This window comes from Panthera uncia, chromosome D4, assembly GCF_023721935.1.
Source record: "Panthera uncia isolate 11264 chromosome D4, Puncia_PCG_1.0, whole genome shotgun sequence".
NCBI classification, from domain to species: domain Eukaryota; kingdom Metazoa; phylum Chordata; class Mammalia; order Carnivora; family Felidae; genus Panthera; species Panthera uncia.
The window spans coordinates 17,230,504-17,253,546 of NC_064807.1; the positions used below are offsets into that span (position 1 = coordinate 17,230,504).

General features: G+C 43.0%; 1 protein-coding gene across 2 annotated transcripts in view; it reads left to right on the forward strand.

The window, feature by feature from the left end:
- The window catches only part of PCSK5 (proprotein convertase subtilisin/kexin type 5), a 445,686-nt gene that overhangs the window by 126,812 nt on the left and 295,831 nt on the right, over positions 1 to 23,043 (forward strand). For both annotated transcript variants that reach the window (XM_049633868.1, XM_049633861.1), the window contains exon 5: positions 3,051 to 3,127. In XM_049633868.1, the coding sequence (XP_049489825.1) occupies positions 3,051 to 3,127 (77 nt within the window). The remainder of the gene's footprint in view (positions 1 to 3,050; positions 3,128 to 23,043) is intronic.

The following is a 23,043-nucleotide window of genomic DNA, read 5'->3' on the forward strand; positions in this document are numbered from 1 at the left end:
TCCCCCGCTTGCAGAGGGGACCCACCCCGAGCTATGTGAGTGGGAGGACCATATCGCTTCAGACTTTTGCCTTCCGTGTTCCGGTTCACGACTTCAGCAGGCCCAGCCCGTCACACTGTGCCCTGAGCTGGCCGAGAATTGCGAGACGGGGTGTGCCCGTAGATTCCCCATGCACGTTAGCACAAAGGACTTGTCCTCCCGGTGTGCCTGTTGCCTCTCTCTCTCTCTCTTTCTCTCTCTCTCTCTCTCTCTCTCTCTCTCTCTCGCGTGTTCCTCAGTCACTCGTGGGCACAGAGTGGCCCTGAGGAATGTTGTCTTGGGCTCACTCAGAAAGGACCTGACCTTTTCCCTGAGGCCCATTTCAGAGACAGGGTTATGATGCCTTCTTGAAATCTCATCTCCCTGTATCTCTGTCTCCTTCGGCATGGAAAGGCCTGGCTTCTGGGCACCCCGGGGGTCACCGTGCCCCTGTGCCCCCGTGACCATTTCTCCTCCGCGTCTCTCTCTTACCTACTGACAAACCATTTCGGGAGAAACGGCCCCATCCTCCGCAACGTTGCCTTCTCATGTGCTCTGTCTCACGTCATGACACTTAAATGGATTTTCCTGAAGAGACTCCATTTTTATCTCTGCAAACAAAAGACCTCCGAGTCACTCCCTTGGCGCCTCCGAAACCAGCTCTGGCTCACAGTCACCCCTGTCTCTGACTAGGAAGACCTTCCTTCACACGCAAACCCCCCCCCCCCCCCCCGCCCGCGTGTCGCCTTGCGCCGGAACCTTCCCTCACGGTGTCCCACCCCGTTGCCCTTTTGGTTTCAAAAAAAATTCCGCCAAGGGACTTCACAGATTAATTTTTTACAATGAAATGGTGAAACGATCGCCCCGAAACTAGAGGACTGTCCCTCGGGTTAAAAAAAAAGAGAGAGGGAGGAACTGCAAATTCATTTAGTTCTTATTTGAACGAAACATTTGAGCGGCTGCTCTCACCCTGCCGCCGAGCACACCCAGACATCGCTGTCTCTTCACAGCAAAGAATTTGAGAGCTAAAAAGAAATTTCGGTTCAGTCTCCTCGGATGATAGGGGAGAAATGGAGGCCTGAAGGCCACAGTGAGTGAGCCCGGGTCCTAGAAGAGAACAGAACTGTGGGTACCTCTCTCAGCAGAGAAGTCTTTCCTGTCACGCACAGTGTGCTTTTTATAGGGTGTTCCTGCTCCCCTCCACCTAGGAATGTATTTGCGTAAACACAGATAGCTTTACTCTAATTACGATTGCATTCCTTGCCTTTTTTCATTTTTTCCTCCTGGAAAGAATGCTCCAGAATGTATGTGTGATTAGCGGTACCGGTGCCTTCTCAGTTTGTCTTGATGTTGGAGCTGGTGAAGTGTAGAGAAAAAGCCCATTGGATGGGGGGTCGGGGGGTAGGCAGATGGCCCGGGCTCCAGTCTTGGTTCCACAGGCTGGTTTGTTTTACGCCTTTGGCCAAGTTACTTAACCTGTCTTAGGCCTCTGTTTCCTTACGAGGAAAATCAGGAAGTTATACTCGATGCTCTAGTGACCACTGCGGGGGGGCTACGGGGCCACCTTTGTACGAGAAGCAGGGACTTACCGACCACCTTTATATGTCCTGTGTCTTTTGCTTAATTTCTCCAAACATCAGACTCTATGTACCACAAGTTAGTTTCAGAAACAAGAGCCTTGATAAAGATAGAGAACAAAGATAACATTTACTTTTACCAATACTGTAGACATTACCCTAAAGCATCGGAAAATCCAGAGCATTCTAAATTAGTGCTACCTACAGTGATACAAATGTGAGTGATGAAATAAGCCGGTAATTTCTTTTTGGGAATTTAGAAATTTAGAAATTTGGAGATTTTTCACAATTGCTTTTAAAAGCGAACAGATCTAGGGGCGCCTGGGTGACTCAGTTGGCTGAACGTCTGACTCTTGATTTCAGCTCAAGTCATAATCCCAGGGTCATGGGATCAAGCCCTGCGTCGGATTGATCCATACTCAGTGCAGTGCCTGCTTAGGCTTCTGTCTGTCTGTCTCTTTCTCTCTCTTCCCCCCACTTGCACTCAGTCTCTCTCTCTCTCTCTCTAAAATAAAAACAGATAATAAAAATAGAAGCAAACAAGGGAACCTGGGTGGCTCATCTGGTTGAGTGTCCAGTTCCAGTTTTTGGCTCGGGTCATGATCTCGCAGTTCGTGAGTTCGAGCCCCATGTTGGGGCTCTGTGCTGGCACGGAGCCTGCTTGGGATTCTCGCCCTCCCCCCCCCCCCCCCCCCCGCTTACTCACCCACTCACTCTCTCAAAAAGAAATGAATAAACTTAAAAATCTAAAAAAAATAATTAAAAATAAAAGCGAACAGATCCAACTTTGATTTCACGGCTACTTTTGTCTTCTTTTGAACCCTTGACATATGATAAAACTTTGTTCATTATTTTGGTTGGAGCAAAAGGTGATTGGGTACTACTGAAAAGTCTGAGGTACAGATTCTTTTATAGTAGATACGACCTCTGAAACCAGGCAAATGCTGCCTAATAGAGGTACCATGATACCGACTAGAATAGATTTCTAACACCGATTTTTAATTGGCTTGCCAACTGTTTGTGAATTGTCTTCAAAAATCTTCGAATTTTAAAGAACTTACTCAAGAAGTGAAACAAGGTATAGAGAGAGAACTCAGGGGAAATAAATCACTTTGCTTCTAGAAAGCCCAAGAGTTCTTGACCGAAAAGGCAGTCGCTGCGGACATCTTCAAAGGAATCGGGCGAGGGGTCCGCTCTAGATATGAGGGAAGATATCTTGGCAAGAATGGTCTGTGTTCTTCCTAGGTCTGTGGAGAGTATTTCTTGACCTTAAGGAGAAAAATATGACACTGATTATTACTGAACAAGGCATCCTGACATCAGCGGACCATGAATGTATTATTTAATCTAATTACTCGCTTGCAGAAATGTGTTTAAGAATGCATGAGCCTTCAGGTTAATGGCTAATTACTAAACGTCTGTCTCCTCCTTGCACTCTCCCCTCTGTGGCTCTAGGATGCCCTGGCGAGTTGTGACGTGAACGGGAATGATCTGGACCCAATGCCTCGTTACGATGCCAGCAACGAGAACAAGTAAGGCCTGGCGGAGGGGTGGCTGGTGCGTGGCCGCCAGAGATTTGTGTTTTCTGTTCTTGCTGAGGGGAGTGTCTTCTTGGAAATCCTTGGTAACAAATGATCCGTAAATTTGCTCCAAGGTGAACAAGAGTCTTTTTGTGCTGAGGCTTCTGGGTCGTGAAAAGGGGTGGTCTATACTGTAAGAGTGGTTGCAGAGAACACCGTGGGGCAAGACTCAGTGTTTCCATCTCTCGAGGGCACAGTTGGGGTATGTTGCCCCCCCCCAGAGGTAATTGGCCTGTGACCCATTTTGGGGGGCTGGGGCAGGGGTTCAAAGTGAGAGGCCAAACAAAGCGTCCCCCCAAAGAGTTACTTGATTCTGTTAAACTCAACAAATTTCACTGACTGCCGTGCTTCAGGTCTCTCCCAGGGGCTTTCTTACTTGCTTCCTTTTTCTTCTGTAGTGATTGTGTTTTCTGCTAATATACATGAAATACCTATAAGGTTTGCCGTGTACAGAACCCATTACCCTTTATATCCTCACAGTCAAGAGCCATAGAAACCCATTTAACCACTTTCCTACTCTCCAGCTAGTAAAGTAGTTTTTGCGAGAGCAAATGAAAATGTACATCCATTCGATACCTTGGGATATCTGAACATTCTTGAGAAAGTAAGTGGGAACGTTTTTTCTTGCTTAAGATGACCCAGATTCTTTAAAGGATTAGTAGATATTTCTAATCTCTAGATCACATTAGCTTTTTTTCCTTTAACCGCAAAGTTCCAGGATAGTGCTGTGATTTAAATACTATCATTTCAATTTTTACTTAACATGATTTAGTTTAGGATCTCAAAAGTAGCCAAGAGAAGTGTTTTACCCATTTATTATGTGCTATTTCCAGCCCTTGCCTTTCTTTAGGGAAAAATGTCTCAGTATTATTTGATTAAGTCAGTCAATAAGTTTAGATAAAACCATCTGACCTAGATAATTGTGACTGTACGTGGGGTTTTCTATTTTTTTCTTTTTCTTTTTCTCTTTTCACCACCTACAAAGAAGCCTCGAAATGTTACTGTGGAAAATATGCTGTTTGCTAATAATTCAGTAAATGGTGCAGTTCGGATTCAGTGGTGAAAGCAGTAATATATATCACGATTTAGATAGAATTTGCAGAACCTTCTAAACAAAAGAAGAAAGGGACCTAAATTGCACTGGATAGTTTTCTTTCAGTCCTAGTCATTCCTGTTCAGATCACATTGCTTAAAGTTATAGTGAGTTTCACACAAAGGGTTCTAATTTGAGACAATGCACGCCGTCGACTCCTGCTCAGGTGCCTGCCGCTCTGTGTGCGAGAGAAAACAACGGAGGTAAAGATTAAAATTCTGAAAAAGAACAAAGAAGAGAGAGGAAAATTAGCCAGTTGGGAGGTGAGGGGAAAAGAAAACAAAACAGACCCCCCCCCCCCCCCCCGCCACAGGATGGTCTTCGGAAATATGACAACTTGCCAGGTACCGTGAAGCGGAAGGTGAGGTGCTTGAAATCTAAGAGGGACTAGCAGCCGCAGGTGTGGACAAGCGTGGACGATGGTGATCCTGGGGTGTGCATCCCTGCAGAGTTTGTGTAGTCCCACAGAGCTAGGTGCGTTTGCTCCATTCACCTGGAGTTTCTGGGACAAAATTGTGCGTTGACACATGCAAATTTCACAGTATCCTTACATCGTTGTCTAATATGTTAGTGGCGTTATTGGAAGAAATTTGGGTTTTCAAGGCAAGCACGTAGGGGAATCCTACTATACTATATCCGTTGGCTTAATTTATTCCATCAACATGTGTACAGAGCAAAGAGAAACAGGAAACACACAGGCAAGACTAGATCATGTTCACGCCCGGAGTGTATTTGTGCAGGATGTCGAGGGACAAGAGGGGCGATAGGTAGAAGCCAAAAATGTTGTGTTCCCCCGACGGTCTTATTTGAATCTACACGTGGCGATTTTCTGCACTGAAACCCTCGTGGTGACGGTGACTGTTCTCGGAGGGTGTGTCTGACATGCGGCCAACGTCGCCGACCACAGAGTCTGTCGTTAACACAGACAGTTCTTTGAGTATTGGCTTTGAGGGCTTTTCACGGGCTGCCTTGTGAAAACCATATCTTTTGCGAGACTTCCTTTCAAACTTGGCTCGCCCCAAGACCTGTTTTTTCAAGAAGCATGGCCAGGGTCCTGCTCACTCTGGCAGATTTTAGCGTGTCCTGTTTTGACCCATTCTAAGTACCGTCCGTGGTTCGTTGAGTGCAGCGTGGGTTTAGCTATTGGCGCACACGGGCATTGTTCTAGACGTGTGCTTACATCTGTGGTCTTGACAGTGAAACAGGGCACCACCCCAGCGTCCCCTCCCTTTGTTTTCTAAGAGTGACCTGGGGCCTCAGATGTCCCCCTCCCTTCTCTCAGCCGCCTGATTCTCTTTTTGGCCGAACACAAGCGTGTCGTCAGGCATTTGGGGTTAAGATATCCTCTCTGCTCATTAGACCGTAATTATAGATGTGGTTGATGGATCTGTCTTTAAGCATGGATCTGTAGCTGGATAATTCTGTTTGAATGGAAGTCACTTGGCATCAGGAAATTAGCAGCGGGTTTATAGTTTAGAAGAGTTGACAGTTACCCTTGGTTCTCCTGAATTAGCTTCATAATCTTTAGCCCTAACTACTCTGAGCTTTAGTGCTTTTTTTTTTTTTAATCTCTAAAATCATAATAATGCTTCTAACGAATAGTAACACATGTAAAACACCAAGCATAATAAAACGGACTACATATTAGGTGCTAGATAATTATAGCTGTTATTATAATTGTGTGCTCTCTTCCTATATCTGGTTCTTGATAAGTAATCAATTAAAGGGGCGCCTGGGTGGCTCAGTCGGTTAAGCGTCCGACTTCGGCTCAGGTCACGATCTTGTGGTCTGTGAGTTCGAGCCTCGCGTCGGGCTCTGTGCTGACGGCTCGGAGCCTGGAGCCTGCTTCGGATGCTGTGTGTCCTTCTCTCTCTGCCCCTCCCCTACTCCCACTCTGTCTCTCTCTCTCTCGTTCTCTCAAAAGTAAATAAACATTAAAAAAATAATCAATTAAAAATTACAATCAGCTCAACAGATATGTGCATATGAACATTTCTAATTTAATCTAATACTTGGAGGTCTTCGTTTATTTCCAGGGTTAGACGTTTCGGTAGGTTTCTCTGTTGCTTTAGGTGCTGAGGGCTGTGGCTCCTTCAGTCTACATTAAATCTGCTTTTCTTCAGTTCCATTTCCCCATCTCCTTCAGCAGAGCATGAATCTTTGAATTTGCTGTATGATAGTGAAGGGGAGGAATTTCTAATCGTCATCAGAAAGCAATAGTTGAGGGCCACGATATGCGAATATCTCCTCTTTATATGGTCTGACCAGTATGTATCTGGAATTATTTCATACTTAGCTGCATTTGTTCATTCATCCTTCAGGTATTCACCGAGACCCTACTTGGTGAATGGCTCTGGGCTAGATGCTTGCGGGATATGAGGATGAAATAATTTGGGCAGCTCACCAATGGGTTTAATTAGCAGAGGACTTACGAAGCTCTAATGCCTGATGGGTTTTAGGACTCCAAGAGATTGCACCCTCAAAACTCCATGCCAATCATCTCTGTTAAACTGACATGGTTACGTGTCTAGTGCTGACGCCTTGGGGTGACGGAAATCACGTCTGAAAACGTGAAAAGTTGTAAAGATTCCTTTTTTGTCGCTTTTTCACATCCCCCGTAACAGGTGCTATAGAAATAGCCGTACTCGAGGAGACCACACAATGTGTCCTGCCATTCAGGTTTGCCTCCATTTGTATTGGCTTGCTGAATACAGGTGACTGCGTTGTTCTAGGCTTAAAATAGAAATGCCTCCCTGCGAATGAAAGAGTCTCCTGGCATTTCATACCGCTACTCCTATTTCTGATAAATGAATTATTGATGTCTGAGTTAGATCTCCCCTTCCCTGCTTTGCCTCTTGTTAAATGTTCTCTCCATTTAAAAGTCATGGCAACATATTTAGTGGGAGGTGAGAGCACACATTTTATCTTGAATGTGTGATACGTGGGCCCAGAATCGAATTCCTTTTCAAAATGAACCACTCCGTAGGTTAAAGACTCATTTGTCAAAAGGAATGAATTTTTCATCTTCCTTTCTTACCTCGATTTTCAGGAAGATTTAAGGGTGGACGAAGCACAGTTTTTCTGGTTCTTCAGTCTCCTTTGCACATATCGCTTCCGGTTTTCAGAATGCCACCATGTTGTAGAAACCAAAGTTGTGTGTGGCCTTCTCTTTCTCATGCCCACAGATGAGGACTGTGGTCAGCAAATAGTACTCCAGAGCAAAGCCAATGAGTCAGCATTTTCTACCTATGCAGAAAATACTTTAACTCAATTCTAGACGGGGGAAAAAAAAAACCTCTTTAGATACTTGGCCTTATCTTTAGATCTACAACCTTGACAGGTAGAAGCCTTATTTATTTATTTTAATTTTTCAAGTATAATTAACATGCAGTGTCATATTAGTTTCAGTGTGCAATGTAACGGTGTAGCAATTCTATACATTTCTCAGCGCTCATCAACAGAAGTGTCCTCTTCATTCCCCTTATCCGTTTCACCCATTCCCCACCCACCTCCCCTTTGGTAATCACCAGTTTGCACTCTGTATTTAAGAGTCTGGTTGTTTTGTTTGTCTCTTTTTTTTCCCCTTTGCTCTTTTGTTTCTTAAATTCCACACAAGTGAAATCCTGTGGTATTTGTCTTGGCCTGTCAGGCTTATTTCACTTAGCTTAATACTCTCTCAGTTCATCCACGTTGTTGCAAGTAGTAAGATTTCATTCTTTTTTATGGCTGAATAATATTCCACTGTGTGTGTGTGTGTGTGTGTGTGTGTGTGTGTGTGCGCGCGCGCACGCGCGCATGTGTGTGCATGTGTGATGTCCTCTTTGTCCATTCATCTGTCAGTGGACATGTAAGTCACTTCCATATCTTAGTTATTGTAAATAACACTTCAATAAACATAGAGAAGCATGTATCTTTTTGAATTAGCGTCCTCATTGTCTTTGGGTAGATACCCAGTAGTGCAATTATTGGATCATAGGGTAATTCTGTTTTTAACTTTTGGAGGAACCTCTGTACTATATTCCGCAGTGGCTATACCAGTTTGTATTTCCATCACTAGTGCACAAGGGTTCCTTTTTATCCACATCCTCATCAGCACTTGTTATTTCTTGTCTTTTTGATTGTAGCCATTCTGACCCTATATAAAGTGATATTTGATTGTGGTTTTAATTTGTATTTCCCCAATGGTGAGTGATGGTGAGCCTCATTTCATGTGTCTTTTGGCCATATGCGTGTCTTCTCAAAGAAATCTACAGATTTAAAGCAATCCCTATCAAAATACCAACATTTTCCACGGAACTACAACAAATAATCCTAAAATTTTTATGGAGCCACAAAAAACCCCAAATAGCCAAAGCAATCTTGAAAAAAAAAAAAAAAAAAAGCTGAACGTATCACAATCCCAGATTTCATGATATCCTCCAAAACTGTAGTCATCAAAATACTATAGTATCGGAACAAAAATAGACACACAGATCAATGGAAGAGAATAGAGACCCCAGAAATAAACCCACACTTTTATGGTCAATTAACCTATGACAAAGGAAGCAAGAATAGACAGTGGGGAAAAAAGACATTCTCTTCAACAAATGGTGCTGGGAAAACTGGACCAGCTACTACATGCAAAAGAATGGAACTGGACCACTTTCTTACACCATGCACAAAGATAAACTCAAAATGGACCTAAATGTGAGACTTGAAACCATAAAATTCCTAGACAAAAATAGACCATAGTTTCTTTGACATTGGCCATGGCATCATTATTCTAGATATGTCTCCTAAGGCAAGGGAAACAAAAGCAAAATTAAACTATTGGGTCTGCCTCTACCAAAATAAAAAGCTTTTGCAGAGCAAAGTAAACCATCAACGAAACAAAAAGCCTACTTAATGGGAGAGGCTATTTGCAAATGACATATCCAATAAGGGGTTAGTATCCAAAAACATATAAAGAACTTCTCCGACTCAACACCAAAACAACCCCCAACTAATCCAATTAAAAAATAGGTGGAGGACCCGGACAGACATTTTTATAGAAGCCTTATTTCTTTATACCCGGATTTAGTCAAAGAAGCTCGGATAAAATTATCATCTAGCTAAATAGGTCAGAAATGAGCCTACCAAAGAAAAGTAGGGCCAGTATCAGAGGCCAGTTTGTTTTTCCAAATACTTCCAACAGTTTTCCTCTAATCCTATTGGAAAATGGCACTATAATATACTATGTAGGAATTACTTAAACAGTGGTCATCAAATGAATTTACTTGGCATTGACTGCAATTGTGTGTGCTACAGTTGTACATGTTCTTAAAGTATATAGAACAGACAATTATGAAAAATGTCTGACACTTTTCATATGCAGGTACGGATTCTATGTGCATGAAAGAACATACAACAAATATTTTAGAAAATCCGTTTCTATCGTGTTGGGTTCACGATACAATACATTGAGATAAGTAACGTTTTTGACCATCTTCTAGATTCTGGGAAGTGGCCGGGGTCTGGGCCCTCACGCAGAGTTAGAATACAACAGGACAAAGCCCTTCTCAGCCCGGAAGCCAGCCATCCCTCTCTCTTCCCTCACTGGCCCTTGGTCACAAGCCCTGCCTTCCTCAGCATGTTAGTTCTCCTCTTTAATAGCTCAGCCAAGACTTAAACCCCCAACCCATCCATGCCTCCCCTCTAGCCTTCCGTTGGTCTGTCCCTTCTCTCACCTGCGTCCTTGTAAAATCTCCAAAATGGCTTCCCCATCTCCAGTCTTACCCCCATCCTGCTGCCCAGGGACTATTTCTGAACCAAAATAAGAACGTCCTTTAATGTTTTGACATTTTGTTAAAACTACAAGATGCTTTGGGGCGCCTGGGTGGCGCAGTCGGTTAAGCGTCCGACTTCAGCCAGGTCACGATCTCGCGGTCTGTGAGTTCGAGCCCCGCATCAGGCTCTGGGCTGATGGCTCGGAGCCTGGAGGCTGTTTCCGATTCTGTGTCTCCCTCTCTCTCTGCCCCTCCCCCGTTCATGCTCTGTCTCTCTCTGTCCCCAAAATAAATAAAAAACGTTGAAAAAAAAATTAAAAAAAACAAAACAAAACAAAAAAAAACTACAAGATGCTTTGTCCCCTACTCCTCCCTCACTATTAAGCCTGCTCTGCCCTGTGTGTCCACTCCTCCTTCATTGTATTTATCAGCCCGCAAGACTTGTGGAACTCTCTTAACGTGCTGCACCTATACAACCTTCCACGGTCAACACCTTCACGATCCACCTTTCCCCTTCATCTGCTGTGACTTCCCTGTGATGTCTTCTCTCACCGCTGTCCTCTGAGCCGGATACCCTCCTGTGAGTTTTTCACAGTGCCTGTGAATTGACTTCTTTTATAAAACCCTTCCTATGGTTGACAGGGTCACATTTACCAAGGCAGAGAATAGGGAGAGAACAGATACTGAGACGATAATCTCCAGTTTAGTTTGGGTTATAAAATGTTTGGTCTTACAGTAATTAGAAGAGTATCAACCTTGATCACTCATATAGGTGAATTAGCAAAATATATGGCAAAATAGTAACTATTTAAAATATATATATATACTGGAATTTTGGGCTGGTTACTTTTTTTTTTTTTTGGCCCTCCTGCCTGCTCTGTACCCGAGAAAGCTGACCTGTAAGGACTGTGTTAATGGACCCCCTTGCCCTCTGGCTTCCCATTGGGTTTGGTCAATGGAAGACTCAAGCAGGAGATCGCTGGGATACAGAAGAGTGGAGAAGGAGGAGTATTTATTCTCTGCCCCCCTCCTTACTGAACCATTGGGAACTAACCGTGTACCGGAAGATCATAACTCCAGTCAGGTGGCCCTAAGTCTTGCCTCCTAAGAGCTCTCCTTTGTGGGCATCGATAAGCACTCCTTCCCCCATGGTTCCAGGGTTTTTCCAGCATGGCTAGTTTAGAATGCCACCCTATTCCCTATCGGTTTCCCCAAATCCTGCCCGCATCCTTCTGTAAGTCCCTTGAATAAATTTTCTCACGTTACCCAGTGTAAAAGAATCCGCTGTTTCCTGATTGGCCCTGACTGACACAGGCCTGTTAGTTTTTTAGCCTGGTGACTTTGGTAGAGTACGTGAAAAAAGGTCCAGACACTTCCAAGAAAGAAAACAACTAGGTTCATAGGAGTTGTGTAAATGGCTGTTTATTCTTTAGTGAGAACTGAATAAATACAAAAAATAGTTACCTAATCTAGAATCCTTATATACCTGTCATTTGAAGTATAAATATTAATTTTTATAAAACAACGTGTTCATGATTCGGGGGATTATAATCATGATAATTCAGTCTTCAGACCCCTCTGTTCTTTGTCAGTTTCAGGGTGTTCTCCCCCAGGATTTGGGGGCATAGTCTCTTGGGGCTCTCAGTAACAGTTTCAATAAAGGGTCTGATGGATGCTATAGGTTAAACTGAGGTTTGGGTATAATTTATGCGAACCCAGTGCGCTATTGACATGAATAATTGATCGTTGCTTCAATTTAAATTTCTTATTTAAAAAACAAACTCACAAATTCCTGAGGCCTCTAAAGCAGGTGGAATTGCAGTAAGGGAAAGATAAGTATCCTTTTTAAATAATGGATTAAGCATTTGAGCAAGGTTTCCAGACAGGTATATTTATTTATCTTTCTCTTTTCATCTTCTCCTCTAACCTCCACCTTGGATCCTTCTATTTTCTCTTGTTTCTTTGTATCCTGAAACACGTAAAATTTAGAGCACGAAGGTCAGGGACTTGAGAGGTCAGTGTGAGCCGTGCATTGTTGCAGAGCTGAGAAGGCATTCAAGACCTTTCGAGTGCATTCAGCCAGTGGATACTCATGTCAGATGCTGAAAAAGAAGGCAGACTGGGGAGAAAAAGACACCTTGTTTTGTTTTTCTCACTCCCTGTGCAGATACTTAGAAGAAAGAACAGGCTGACAGTATAATCAAACTACAAACTGGCTAATTGTTCATTTTAACAGTTGACAAGATACGATTTCGATATTGGTTGTCGTCGTATTCAAATCCAGTGCCTTCTAAGTTAAGGGACTAGAGTTAGATTTTTTTTTTCTTTCCTAACTAAAAGGGACGTCATAATTTTTGTGTTGTGGCAATTCAGTGAATGGCAGTGGACACCTGTTGCTCCAGTGGACTTAAATAATTCTGTGTGTTTCATATCAGTAGGAGGTCCGCATTCCTTTTTTTAAAATTATTTTTAACATTTATTTATTTTTGAGAGACAGAGAGAGAGTGTGAGTAGAGGAGGGGCAGAGAGAGGGGGAGACACAGAATCCAAAGCAGGCTCCAGGCTCTGAGCTGTCAGCACAGAGCCCAACGCGGGGGCTCAAACCCGCAAACTGTGAGATCATGACCTGGGCTGCTTAACGGACTGGGCCACCCAGGCACCCCAGTAAGTGTGCATTTCAATTACGATCCTCAACCAAAGGTGGAAAGGCAGAAAATAGGTCTTTTATATTAGAATATATTTGATTAGTTCTCATAAAATAGGTCACCAAAGAAGGCAAGGTGATGTAGTGAGAAAACAAAAATTGGTTGGATTTGATGAGACCTGTATACCAGCCCCAGCCTTGTTGTTCACTGTGTCTGTGGCCTGGGAGAAGCATCTTTGTTGGAACCTCCCTTGTCACACAGGTATCTCAATGCCCCTGACTGACTTAGCCAAAGAACTAGAAGTCTCTGGGCTTGCTCCTTGCTGTAGTTGAATATGACATAAGCAGCTGCTAGTAAGGTTAACGCATCTGTATGCTTTCTCATTTACTGTTACACGTCAACCCACATTCCGAAAGTCTAGAGAGGTGGAGTAAAATGTCGAATGTCACCGAGCGGCAATCAGAATTTGAGCTCGTTGATTCCCCCAGCACCTGTTTACCTGCGTAGCCAAATTAATCTGTGGTCAAGTAGAGGGGAAATTAATTCCTGTGTCGAGCACATGCTTCAGTAACTTCTACCACCTTGGGACAGCTGGAATGATCAAAATGCTGTGCCACTGTGGTCAGTAAATACTCAGTAGCTGGCTGGGCTGTACCAAGAGCTGGTACTCAGAACTCTGTTTCTCCTCGGGGAGGGGACTGGTCCATAAAGGCCGCCGATGCCTTGTGCACGTGTGATTTTGGACAAATAACTAAGATCGTTTATTACAGAAATTTATTGTATAGGTCTGACTTCCCACTGGTATTTGTTTTGTGGAAATAAATGAAGGCCACCCAAATGAGTCTAGGGCTGATTTATTCAGAGTTTGCTCTAGCAAGGGACTCAACCACCATCGCTTGAAGGGACCCAAGGGCAGAAACATGACTAGGAAAGCTTTATCATTATAAGAAAGGAAGGAAGGAAAGAAAGGGAGAGGGAGAGAAACAAAGAAAAAAGAAAGAGAAGGGAGGGAGGGAAGGAGAGAGGGAGAAAAAAAAAGAGAAGGGAGGGAGGGAAGGGGAGAGGGAGAGGGAGAGAAAGAAAAGGAGGGAGGGAGGGGGGGAGAGAGAGAGGGAGAGAGGGAAAGAGAGAAGGAGGGAGAGGGAGAGAGGGAAGGAAAAAAAAAGAAAAGGAAGGCTTCCGGATATGGTCCGATCAGTGGTTGGCATGGGAAAGACCGGAGCATAGGTCTCTGTTCCCAAACAGTTCTAGTGTATATTAACATCTTTAAAAGAAAATTGAATGAGAACTAGGTGATTACTGTGTAAATAAATGGTTGGGGAAACTACATAAAATTGTCAACGGTATGGCTGTTACTAATATTATTAAGGTGGTAGGAATTAAGAAATAAGATCAAGTTTTGTCTGATTCACAGAGGGCAGGTAGTTCCTTTTCACATTTCTCTATATGGAGATATGGACTCTTTGAGGTTGGAATCACATAAGTAACAGGCACTTTCCCAATGTTCTTGTGCTTAAATGACAGCCCTTGAGAGTACTCTGGAAACGGGGGGCTGTGCAAGGTTCTCTGTAGGAGGGAAAGACTCAGCGGAAGGACCTCAGAAGCCTTCTCCTACTCTAGGAAGGTGTGGGGTCTTGAGGACGTGTCCTGCTTTGGGGAATTGTGGAGAGAGATTTTGCACTGACAGTAGCTTGAAGGAGTTGTGAAGAACAGTCGACTCCTGGAGATTCTCCAGCAAATTCCCCTGAATCCCCACTTTCTCCGCAGCACGTTCTCCTCACAAGCTGCCAGTCTCATGAATTTTAAAAAAGACTGACCTTTGTTAGGAGAGTTTACCTCTTTCTATTTTTAGATATCCCCAGGCCATCTGCATGTAATTTACATATGCTAGTAAATGCATTTGAATTTGCATGGATGGCAGATAAAATACCTTGTGGTGACACCCTGGGCTGAGATGAGCTGACTGCTAAAGATATTGTATGACCTTTTTGCTCTTGGTTGGTTTTCCTCCTTCTGGGGTTCTCTTCACAGAGGCACACCCCCTCCCACGCCTGTCCTGATCACCCAATATTGACTCATTTTTTCCCCCCACCCTGCAGCCCCACCTGTATCAGTTTGTCACAGATCCCTTTTCGTTTTTCACCGTCCAATACCTGGGTCTTCCCACAGGCGCCAGCGTGATGTCGCCAGAGAACAAGGCACACATCTGCCTCCAGCGACGGCCCCCAGTCTTGGCACCCGTTTCCATAGTTGGTGCTGGGTGATCTGACTAGAACTTACGCTGTTCAGCGTTTGTGATTGCAACCCTTGCTAATTTTCTTGGACATCAAGCTCTCTCATCAAACTTCTTTATTTTTCTTCCTCAAGGAATGACAACGTCCCTTTAAGGCTTTTTAAAGGAGTGGCAAATATATGGGGGGGGGGGGGCGGTGGCGCCTCTGAGAAGGAGCTGGGGTTTGAGTTGAGAGGATCAAAGGATTGGAGGCCTTGGCTTCGTTGAAACTGGATTCAAACCAGGGCAGATGGGGTCCTCAAGCGAGGTGCGAGTCCCAGCAGCAGCTCTGCTAACCGAGCATTCACCTTCTCCTCCACACTTGGAGGCTTACCATTCTCGGGGCAGTAGAGGTCCCTGTGGGTGTGAGTCTAGTATTTCCGCCTACAGAGATGCCCCAGCAACCATGGCTTAACTCTTCTAGGAGTTGAATTTATATCAAATCATCAGCCCTCGATGGGGAGTAACACTGGTGGCATTCTCGTGGCGGCACCGTGTTCCACAGCACGGAAGTATGGAACAAGTCCCCCCCTCCCCGGTGTATTTGTAGGAGTGTTCATTTAAGTGGGTTGAAATCTCTGGAGCCCAAAGGCACTATGAGAACAAGCCATCCGCAAATTATGCGGGTGCTCGCTCTTTCATGTTTTGGAATCGCGCGTACTGTTCTACATCAGTTGATTCTATTTACCGTCCTCCAACTCCCTCCTTGTGTTTCTGGGGGCTTCGATTAGAATCCCCGTTGTAAAGCTTATTTTAGTTATGGGGAATACTAACTCATGTTTAATCCATCCCGGTCGAAAGAAAATACTCATGACTTCTCTCTGGTTTTGTTTTGGTTTGTTTTATCTTTAATGAGGGAGAGATTTCTTCTTTGGGAAGAAAGTAAATGTTAACGATGGTACTCCTATATTAAATTCACCTGTTTTTCTACCAAGGTGTATGGGTTTCTGAAATCTGCACGAATATAACGCTTCGATTTCCAAGACGTGTATTTGGAGTGAACCAGGAGAATGTGGATGGGGAGGGAGGTCCAAGTAACTGCTTGCTAGATGAGTTGTTTAATAAAATTGAATAATCCTTTCATACACTGAGAGAATGTTTTGAGCGATACCCTATAAGACTCTGCCTGTGCAGATACATGGGTCAACACTACATGTGGCTCATACTTGAGACGTTATTGTTACATCACCATCACGGTTTTACATTTATTATTATAAAACAAGCTGCTTATTTGACTTCCCGCAAGCAGTTCTACAGGTTTGAGAAGCTTGGTACACGATTTGGGTGGGGAAGCAGAGAACAGCTTTGTCTCCCCAGAAGCCCTTGACTGGTTTTGCCTTGAGCTAGAAATTCAGCAGGTCTAAATCGAGTTTAGCGGGGTCACTATGTGTTTTCCGTGAGAGAATGAGAAAAAAAAAGAGCAGGTTTTCTGGTTCCCTTGACTGGCATTAATCCTTCCACGTCACCTCAGACCTCACTGTCTCAAATACAGATAGAGCCACCTACTCAGAATAGTTACTTATCTAGAACTTTACGGCTCGCAAAGCATTTCCACACATATTCTCACGTGATCTGTAAAAGCTCATGTCAGAGAGGCAGCAGGTCATTGTTTTGGTGCCCCAGTGTCTGAATTCTCTATGTGTGAGGAATTTGCTGTCCTGAGAGAGAGCAAAGACTTTTTCTAGGACGGCAGCTGAAAATGCCAGATGCTGTTAACTCACTCGGCCTCCGTTGCTCTAGTCTAGGGCCTAGGTCATGGGATCTAGATTCTAGGTCAGCGGCAGTTGTGCAGGCTAGTGACCTAAAGGCCAGGTCAACTCTCCCTCCCTTGCCTGGATTCTCCTCCCTGTCCCTCTCTCTCTCTCAGCAGAGTGGTGGTGTTTTTCTTCATCCTGACCCTCCATCTTGGTTGTTCTGTGTTCCTAACAATCCTGAACTTCTCAATATCCTTTTAATAAACTACTTTTCTGCCTAACTCAGCCGGTGACAGTAAAGGAGCTGTAATTAAATCCCATTGTTGTTGCCCCCTCTTTCCAGAGGAAGGAAACAAAATTCGAGGCAGGTTCCCATAACTTACCAACGTGAGTCTGGCTTCCAAACGCATGCGCTTTGTGTCACAAAATAGACTCTAATTTGGAGCACAATACTAGATGTCCGTTTTTGGAATATAGAGTTCGTAAACAAGACACTTTTAATTCGTGGAAATAAATGTAGTTAGTTTATGAGAATTTAGCTCCTCTTACGTGGCATATAGTTTCATTCAGAACAGACTTTTTGAATACCTCCGAGAAGAATAGCATTTTGACTTGGTTATTTTTTTTAATAATTTTTTTTAATGTTTATTTTTGAGAGAGAGCGCGAGCGCGCAAACGGGGGAGGCGCAGAGAGAGAGACACAGAATTTAAAGCAGGCTTCAGGCTCTGAGCTGTCAGCACAGAGCCTGACGCGGGCTCAAACCCAGAACTGTGCGCTCATGACCTGAGCGGAAGTCGGATCCTTAACCGACTGAGCCACCCAGGCGCCCCAGGCTATTCCTTAAAAATCAAACTAATGATACAGTTACAGTCTGTAGAAATTGAACATTGCTGCGTCACGTAACTCATACAGGACAACAGTTAAACCAGTAGGAAGGATGTGAGCTAGAGACCATTGGTTTTCCAAAAGTATTTCATGGAACCCTAGAGTCTGTGAATGGATCTCTCAGGCTGTCCAAGGGTCACTCAGGTGACTGTATGGGGTGAGTATAGCACTCTGTTCCTCAACTAAGTCACTCCCCCCTTTTTAAAATCTGCATTAGAATCTATTTTGGATGGTTGGATTTCTCCTAAGAGTGTATTTGAAGTTAGAAGTTCTATTTATAGAAAACAGAACAAACCATGGAAAACCAGTCCCACAGGCTGTAAGTATGGGTTGGTGGGTTTGTCACTGGAGGTCGCACCGGGAGGTAGGTGGTGGCATTTGACCTTGACCTTAGAACATGACTGATGGAAGGCAGTAGTCATTACTGAGAGAATGTTTGTAACGGCCGAAAGCGTCTTGGGATCAGTGAGCTCCTTACAAGCTTTGGGATAAAAGGCATCTTCTTGTTTAGCCATCTTGCTTTTTTTTTTTCTTTCCTTTTTTGTTAAAAGGAAAATCCAGAAATTCCTTTTTTTTTTTTATTTCTCTACAGCCTCTCTTTTATCTAAAACTCAACTCTGAACATGTTTTTCCTGCATCTTCAAACTCTTTATGACCCATGCGTAAGCTCTAGAGGTGTGTGCGAAGAATCCGCAGGATGTTTCTGTTTTAGCCTCACCCCTTAACTCATACTGCTTTACACACTGGTTTTAACTAATCGTTTTACAACTGTCTGGACATAGCATGCTTCATTTGTACGGGAGACTGGTGAATAGAGTAAGCACTCCGCATGTGGTTATTTGGTCATCATTCTGTGAGATGTAATCTCGATATGCGTTAGGGTTATTACTCATGTGACCCAAATGGAAGCTGAGTATAGCTCACTACCTCCCTGCCCAGTGGCAGGATCACGGCCCCCTTTTCACTTAAGAAAAGAGGGAAGACAAACAGGCCATGAGATGTAAAATATCAGCTTTTATGGATAAAATGTCTAAAACCAGTGTCAGATACAAAATTTTAAATGAACTCATCTATGTTTTTATTCTAATATTCCAATTATTATTTATGGAAAATTGGCCTGACTTTGTTTTTCTATTTGTCTTAAATAACTATAAATATCTAATTGTCTCAGTAACAGGAAAAAAAAAAGAACCACTTCTCTTTACACTGAAAATTGTTGCAAGTATTTGCCACAGCTGACATCGAGAAGCTTCTGTTTAGACTCTGAAAAACAGAGTGCAGTTTGCAAGGGAAAAAGGTATTGCAAATTACCTGGGGCTGTGTTCATTAACATCAACCGATTCTTATGCTTAGCTATCAGAAAGGAAATTGTAAATTAATTAAACTTTGATTTAGGGTTTAATTTTCTTTCAGGTATAATGTGCAGGTCTTTCTGGAAATAAGGAGGTAAATCAAGTTGTATAACCTTTAAAGAATTTTCACTAAACAATTTTAGGTTGAAAAGGTAAAAATGGACCGTGCACATAATAATTACCGACTTTTCAGATAATTCCTTGAGAGATTTGAAATTTAGTGAAAATCAGTCTTGTTCTCTTTCTGTCTCATGACTGATATACACACCCCTACTTGTCTTATTATAATTGTGTTCTTATTAACCATAACATTGATCTTAAAAATGAAGGTCAAACCTCTTAAATATTAGCATAAGCAGGAAAGAAACAAATTGGAAATAATTGAACCACTTAAAGAACAACTTCAGATCTAAAATTTACCTTAAAACTTCGGAATCGTAATAATCAGAAATGAGTTGTGCATACTCAAAACATAGCAATGGTTGAGGTCAGGCATTCCCGCACATACTTATCTTTTACTAACATGAGGAGATCAGAATTCATGAGATTGGAAATAGGCATGGTGATATTTTTTAATTGGGGTTACAAGCTAGAAATGGAGAAATATGTCTGGGTAGGACGATTATGAACATGGAAGTCTGATACAGGTAAACAAGGCTAAGTGATTGTAGGAACAACTTCGAGCAAGTCTTTTGGCCACTGGGTGACCTAATGGTCTTCTGCACATAAAACGGAGACAAAATTAGCTACTTGTAGTTTGCTGTGAGAATTGCAGGTAACGTGTTCTGAATGTTCAGGATACCGTAGGCCCCACTGACCTAGGTCCTAACCAATGGCATTAGAGCTAATGTAGGGTTTTTTGTCATCAGGAATGACCAGTGACAGAGCTGTGAGTCCAATGAATCATCGACACTTTTCATCCTGTTATTTGTCTGGGGGAAATTATTTCCACCCAATTTAGAACATTTATATTCTACCTGTGCAAACGGTAGGAGTGGTAGCTGGACTTGTTTTTCTTTTTCTGTTCTTTTTTTTTTTTTTTTGGCAGAGGGGGCCATGGGGTCTGAAATTCTCCTGGAAAGATTAAGTGGACCTCAGAGCTCTGGAGCTCACCTCTGCTGTGTTATAATTGGCTGTGTCAGTGGTCTTTTCAAAGTCAGATTTTCATTGTAGAGTTTCAAAAATTGGAATACTCCTAGAGCTCTTCAAGAAAACTGACTCGTTCATTTATCCTCTGTAAATCTCCATATTCCTGACTCATGCGTTTGTTAAGAGAGCCTAGAAGAGGAACGTGATCGTAAATTTTGAAAGGCGTTATTGGATTTACTGGATTACTCCAAGCTTTTCTTCATAAACAGCCCTTAAAAACTCATTTCATTTTCACATTTTATTCTGTTATTTATTTAGTGGATTTATGGCCATTCATCCTCCAAAGAGCAACCAAAAAGAAAAAGAAAAAAAAAAACAAAACCCATGCACGAACGCAATAATTATTGTGATATGGGAAGGGTTGCAACGATAAGCCGGTGGTGAATTGCTCATCCACACAGACATCTCTGTGTGTTCCTGACCTTAAGCTACGCTCTTCATCTTGATGCAAGAGAAAAGTTTTAAAAGAGTGATTTTTTTTTTCAACATTCTTGTTCAAAAATTCGATCTACCTTGTTTTCACCAGTTGGTGACTAGTTTCCATGGAAATGTAAATGGAATAAGCATTCCTCATTTTAGATTCTCAGCTGCCCCATGCCAACTGAGAGCTGTAAATGCCATTTGGTTAACAGCAAGGATCCAGAATTCTTCCATTTTAAAGTGGCAGAGGGAGAGGAAAAGAAAATGTTTGCCAAGTCATTTTGCTTTTCTCCCTTTGAAAAGGACACAATTTCATGATTGTCTGAGCTGTTGACTGACAGTTATCAGACACATACGATGCCTCATAGTGCCTCTTCTGACTGATCCATTTAAATCTCTTTTCTACCCTTCACGAAGTTCCTTGCCTCTTGGTGATTTAACTGGCCTCTGATTTCCTTCCTGGTTGTCCACCTGCTGTTCCAGTGATGGGTACCGAACAGGAAAAGTGGTCAAAATGTTGGAAGCACACAGTTCGGTGTTCTCAGTGATCTGTGACCTGAAAGGAACAAAAATAATCTGTTGATACAAGGAGGGGGGGGGGGGAGGGACGAATTGCAAAATTCTCACTCATGAGAGGCATGTTAGTTAATTTTGCCACAAGGACTCTCCATTTTTGAGTCATTGTTGCCTATAACTACCACATTATCTGGAACTATTCCATGAGGAAGATAGTGAAGAGTATTATTACAACGGCTTTCACGTGAAATGTTCGAGTAGCAACACGGTTGTTTTCCTTTGTCTTGTTTTTTGGAGCCTGAGAAGTTGAATCAGTCTGGATGCTAACATGAAACTTAATAACGTGAGCACATGACGTTTTCTTTTCTATCTTAACATGTTTAGATACTAGATTGAGAAGGAATGTGACTGAAGTCCTGAAAGATCACCCAGTGCAGTTCTGTGAGCACACTTCTCCTGGGACCTAAGAAGGAGCTCCGCTCTGTCCCAAAGTCTAAATTTAATAAAGAAAACCAGACATGGTGGCTTCCAGCCACGGGCTGCCCCTGCGTCTCTACGTGTGGTCTCACACCTAGCCAAAGCAAGTAATGTGTCAACTAAGGAAATACAATCCTTATCCTAGGCTTGCGAAACCACAGGAACCCTTCACGGGAAACAGTACCGACGCTGGGCATGTGGTTCAGGGCCTGACATTTTCTATTATCACGTTGTATTCATGGGGGAGTATCACACGGGTAACTGTTTTGTTGTCAACAGCCTGTGCATTCCGGTGTCTCGAGAAACAAGCATTTAGGGCGTAGAAAAGGAACCTGTACAGAATATACACTGGAGTTCAAGACCGCAAGCCAAAGCGGCGATGACAGGGACTCGGTAACCTCTGTGACGGCTTCTGCTCTCCCGAGAGAGGGGAGCAAGGTCCTTGGTCTCCTACTGTTCATTTATTCTCTTTCCCGCAGTGGAGAAGCAGTATGGGGGGGGGGGGGGGGGCTCGGCAGGGAGGGGGGGGGGGGGGGGGGGGGGGGGGGGAGAAAACATTAAGAATGAATCCGCTTAAGTTGCGGCCAGAGTCTTGTAACGCATCGTGAAAATGGTGTTTTATTTTAAACAGTAAAGCCAACATGATGAAAATACATGTCGTTTATTATCTAACAGCACATGTAGCGATAGCCATTCTTCTATCAAACAAAAATGAATCATGTTTAAAGTTGGAGTTTTCCTGTAATATTATGAAATTTGAATTTTAGTGGAGCCATAAACAGACTCCGTTTATAAAAATTTTTACCAGTTTTTTCTAAGGGCCATTTGGAATCATTTTATTGACAAATCATTCTCATTTAAAGCCACTGTCACGTTGCCAGCCTTGTTCCATTTTTACTAAATCTCCCTCTTCTGGATTCTTCTTCCACACAGCTTTCAGCGTGATTAAAGCTGTTCTGAAATTCACTGATTATATAAAATCCTGTGTCTTTTGCAAGTTCATTAGGCAATTGATTTGCTTGATTTGCCTTGTATTGTTTGTTTGCATTTTATGTTTATGCGGAGATAGAAAATTCTGGATAAGATAGGGATGCTTGAGCCGGCAGTAATTTCATTAGTGATAGGATCATCCGTGAGTATCTTTCTCACTTGCTTAGTTAGGGAACCTAATAATTATGATACCCTGTTGAAGAAAATAACCTGTGGGCAGTGATCCAGATAGCTTCAAAGATGCCACTGCGGAGCCTTCCTCTCAGGAAAAGGCTCAAGTCGTCGTTATTCTGGTCCGCCCTGCTAAGTATATGCACGCCAGAGGATGTATGCGTGTTTCCCCATAAACATACTCTGCTTTCACCGTTCTGGAACCACTAGGACCTGGTGTCACGACATCTGGGTTCATGATCTTCTGCAGTGAGCTGGCTATTACCTGAGTGAAGTCACTTAACCCATAAGAATGTCAGTTTCCTTACCTATGTGGATAAAGGTACATGTAGTGTGTGCGAGATTATTAGAGAGGTCGAGTTAAATATGTAAAGCTAAGTACCTGGCAAATAATAAACGATCCTTGCCACCTTTATTTTATTTTATTTTATTTTATTTTATTTTATTTTATTTTATTTT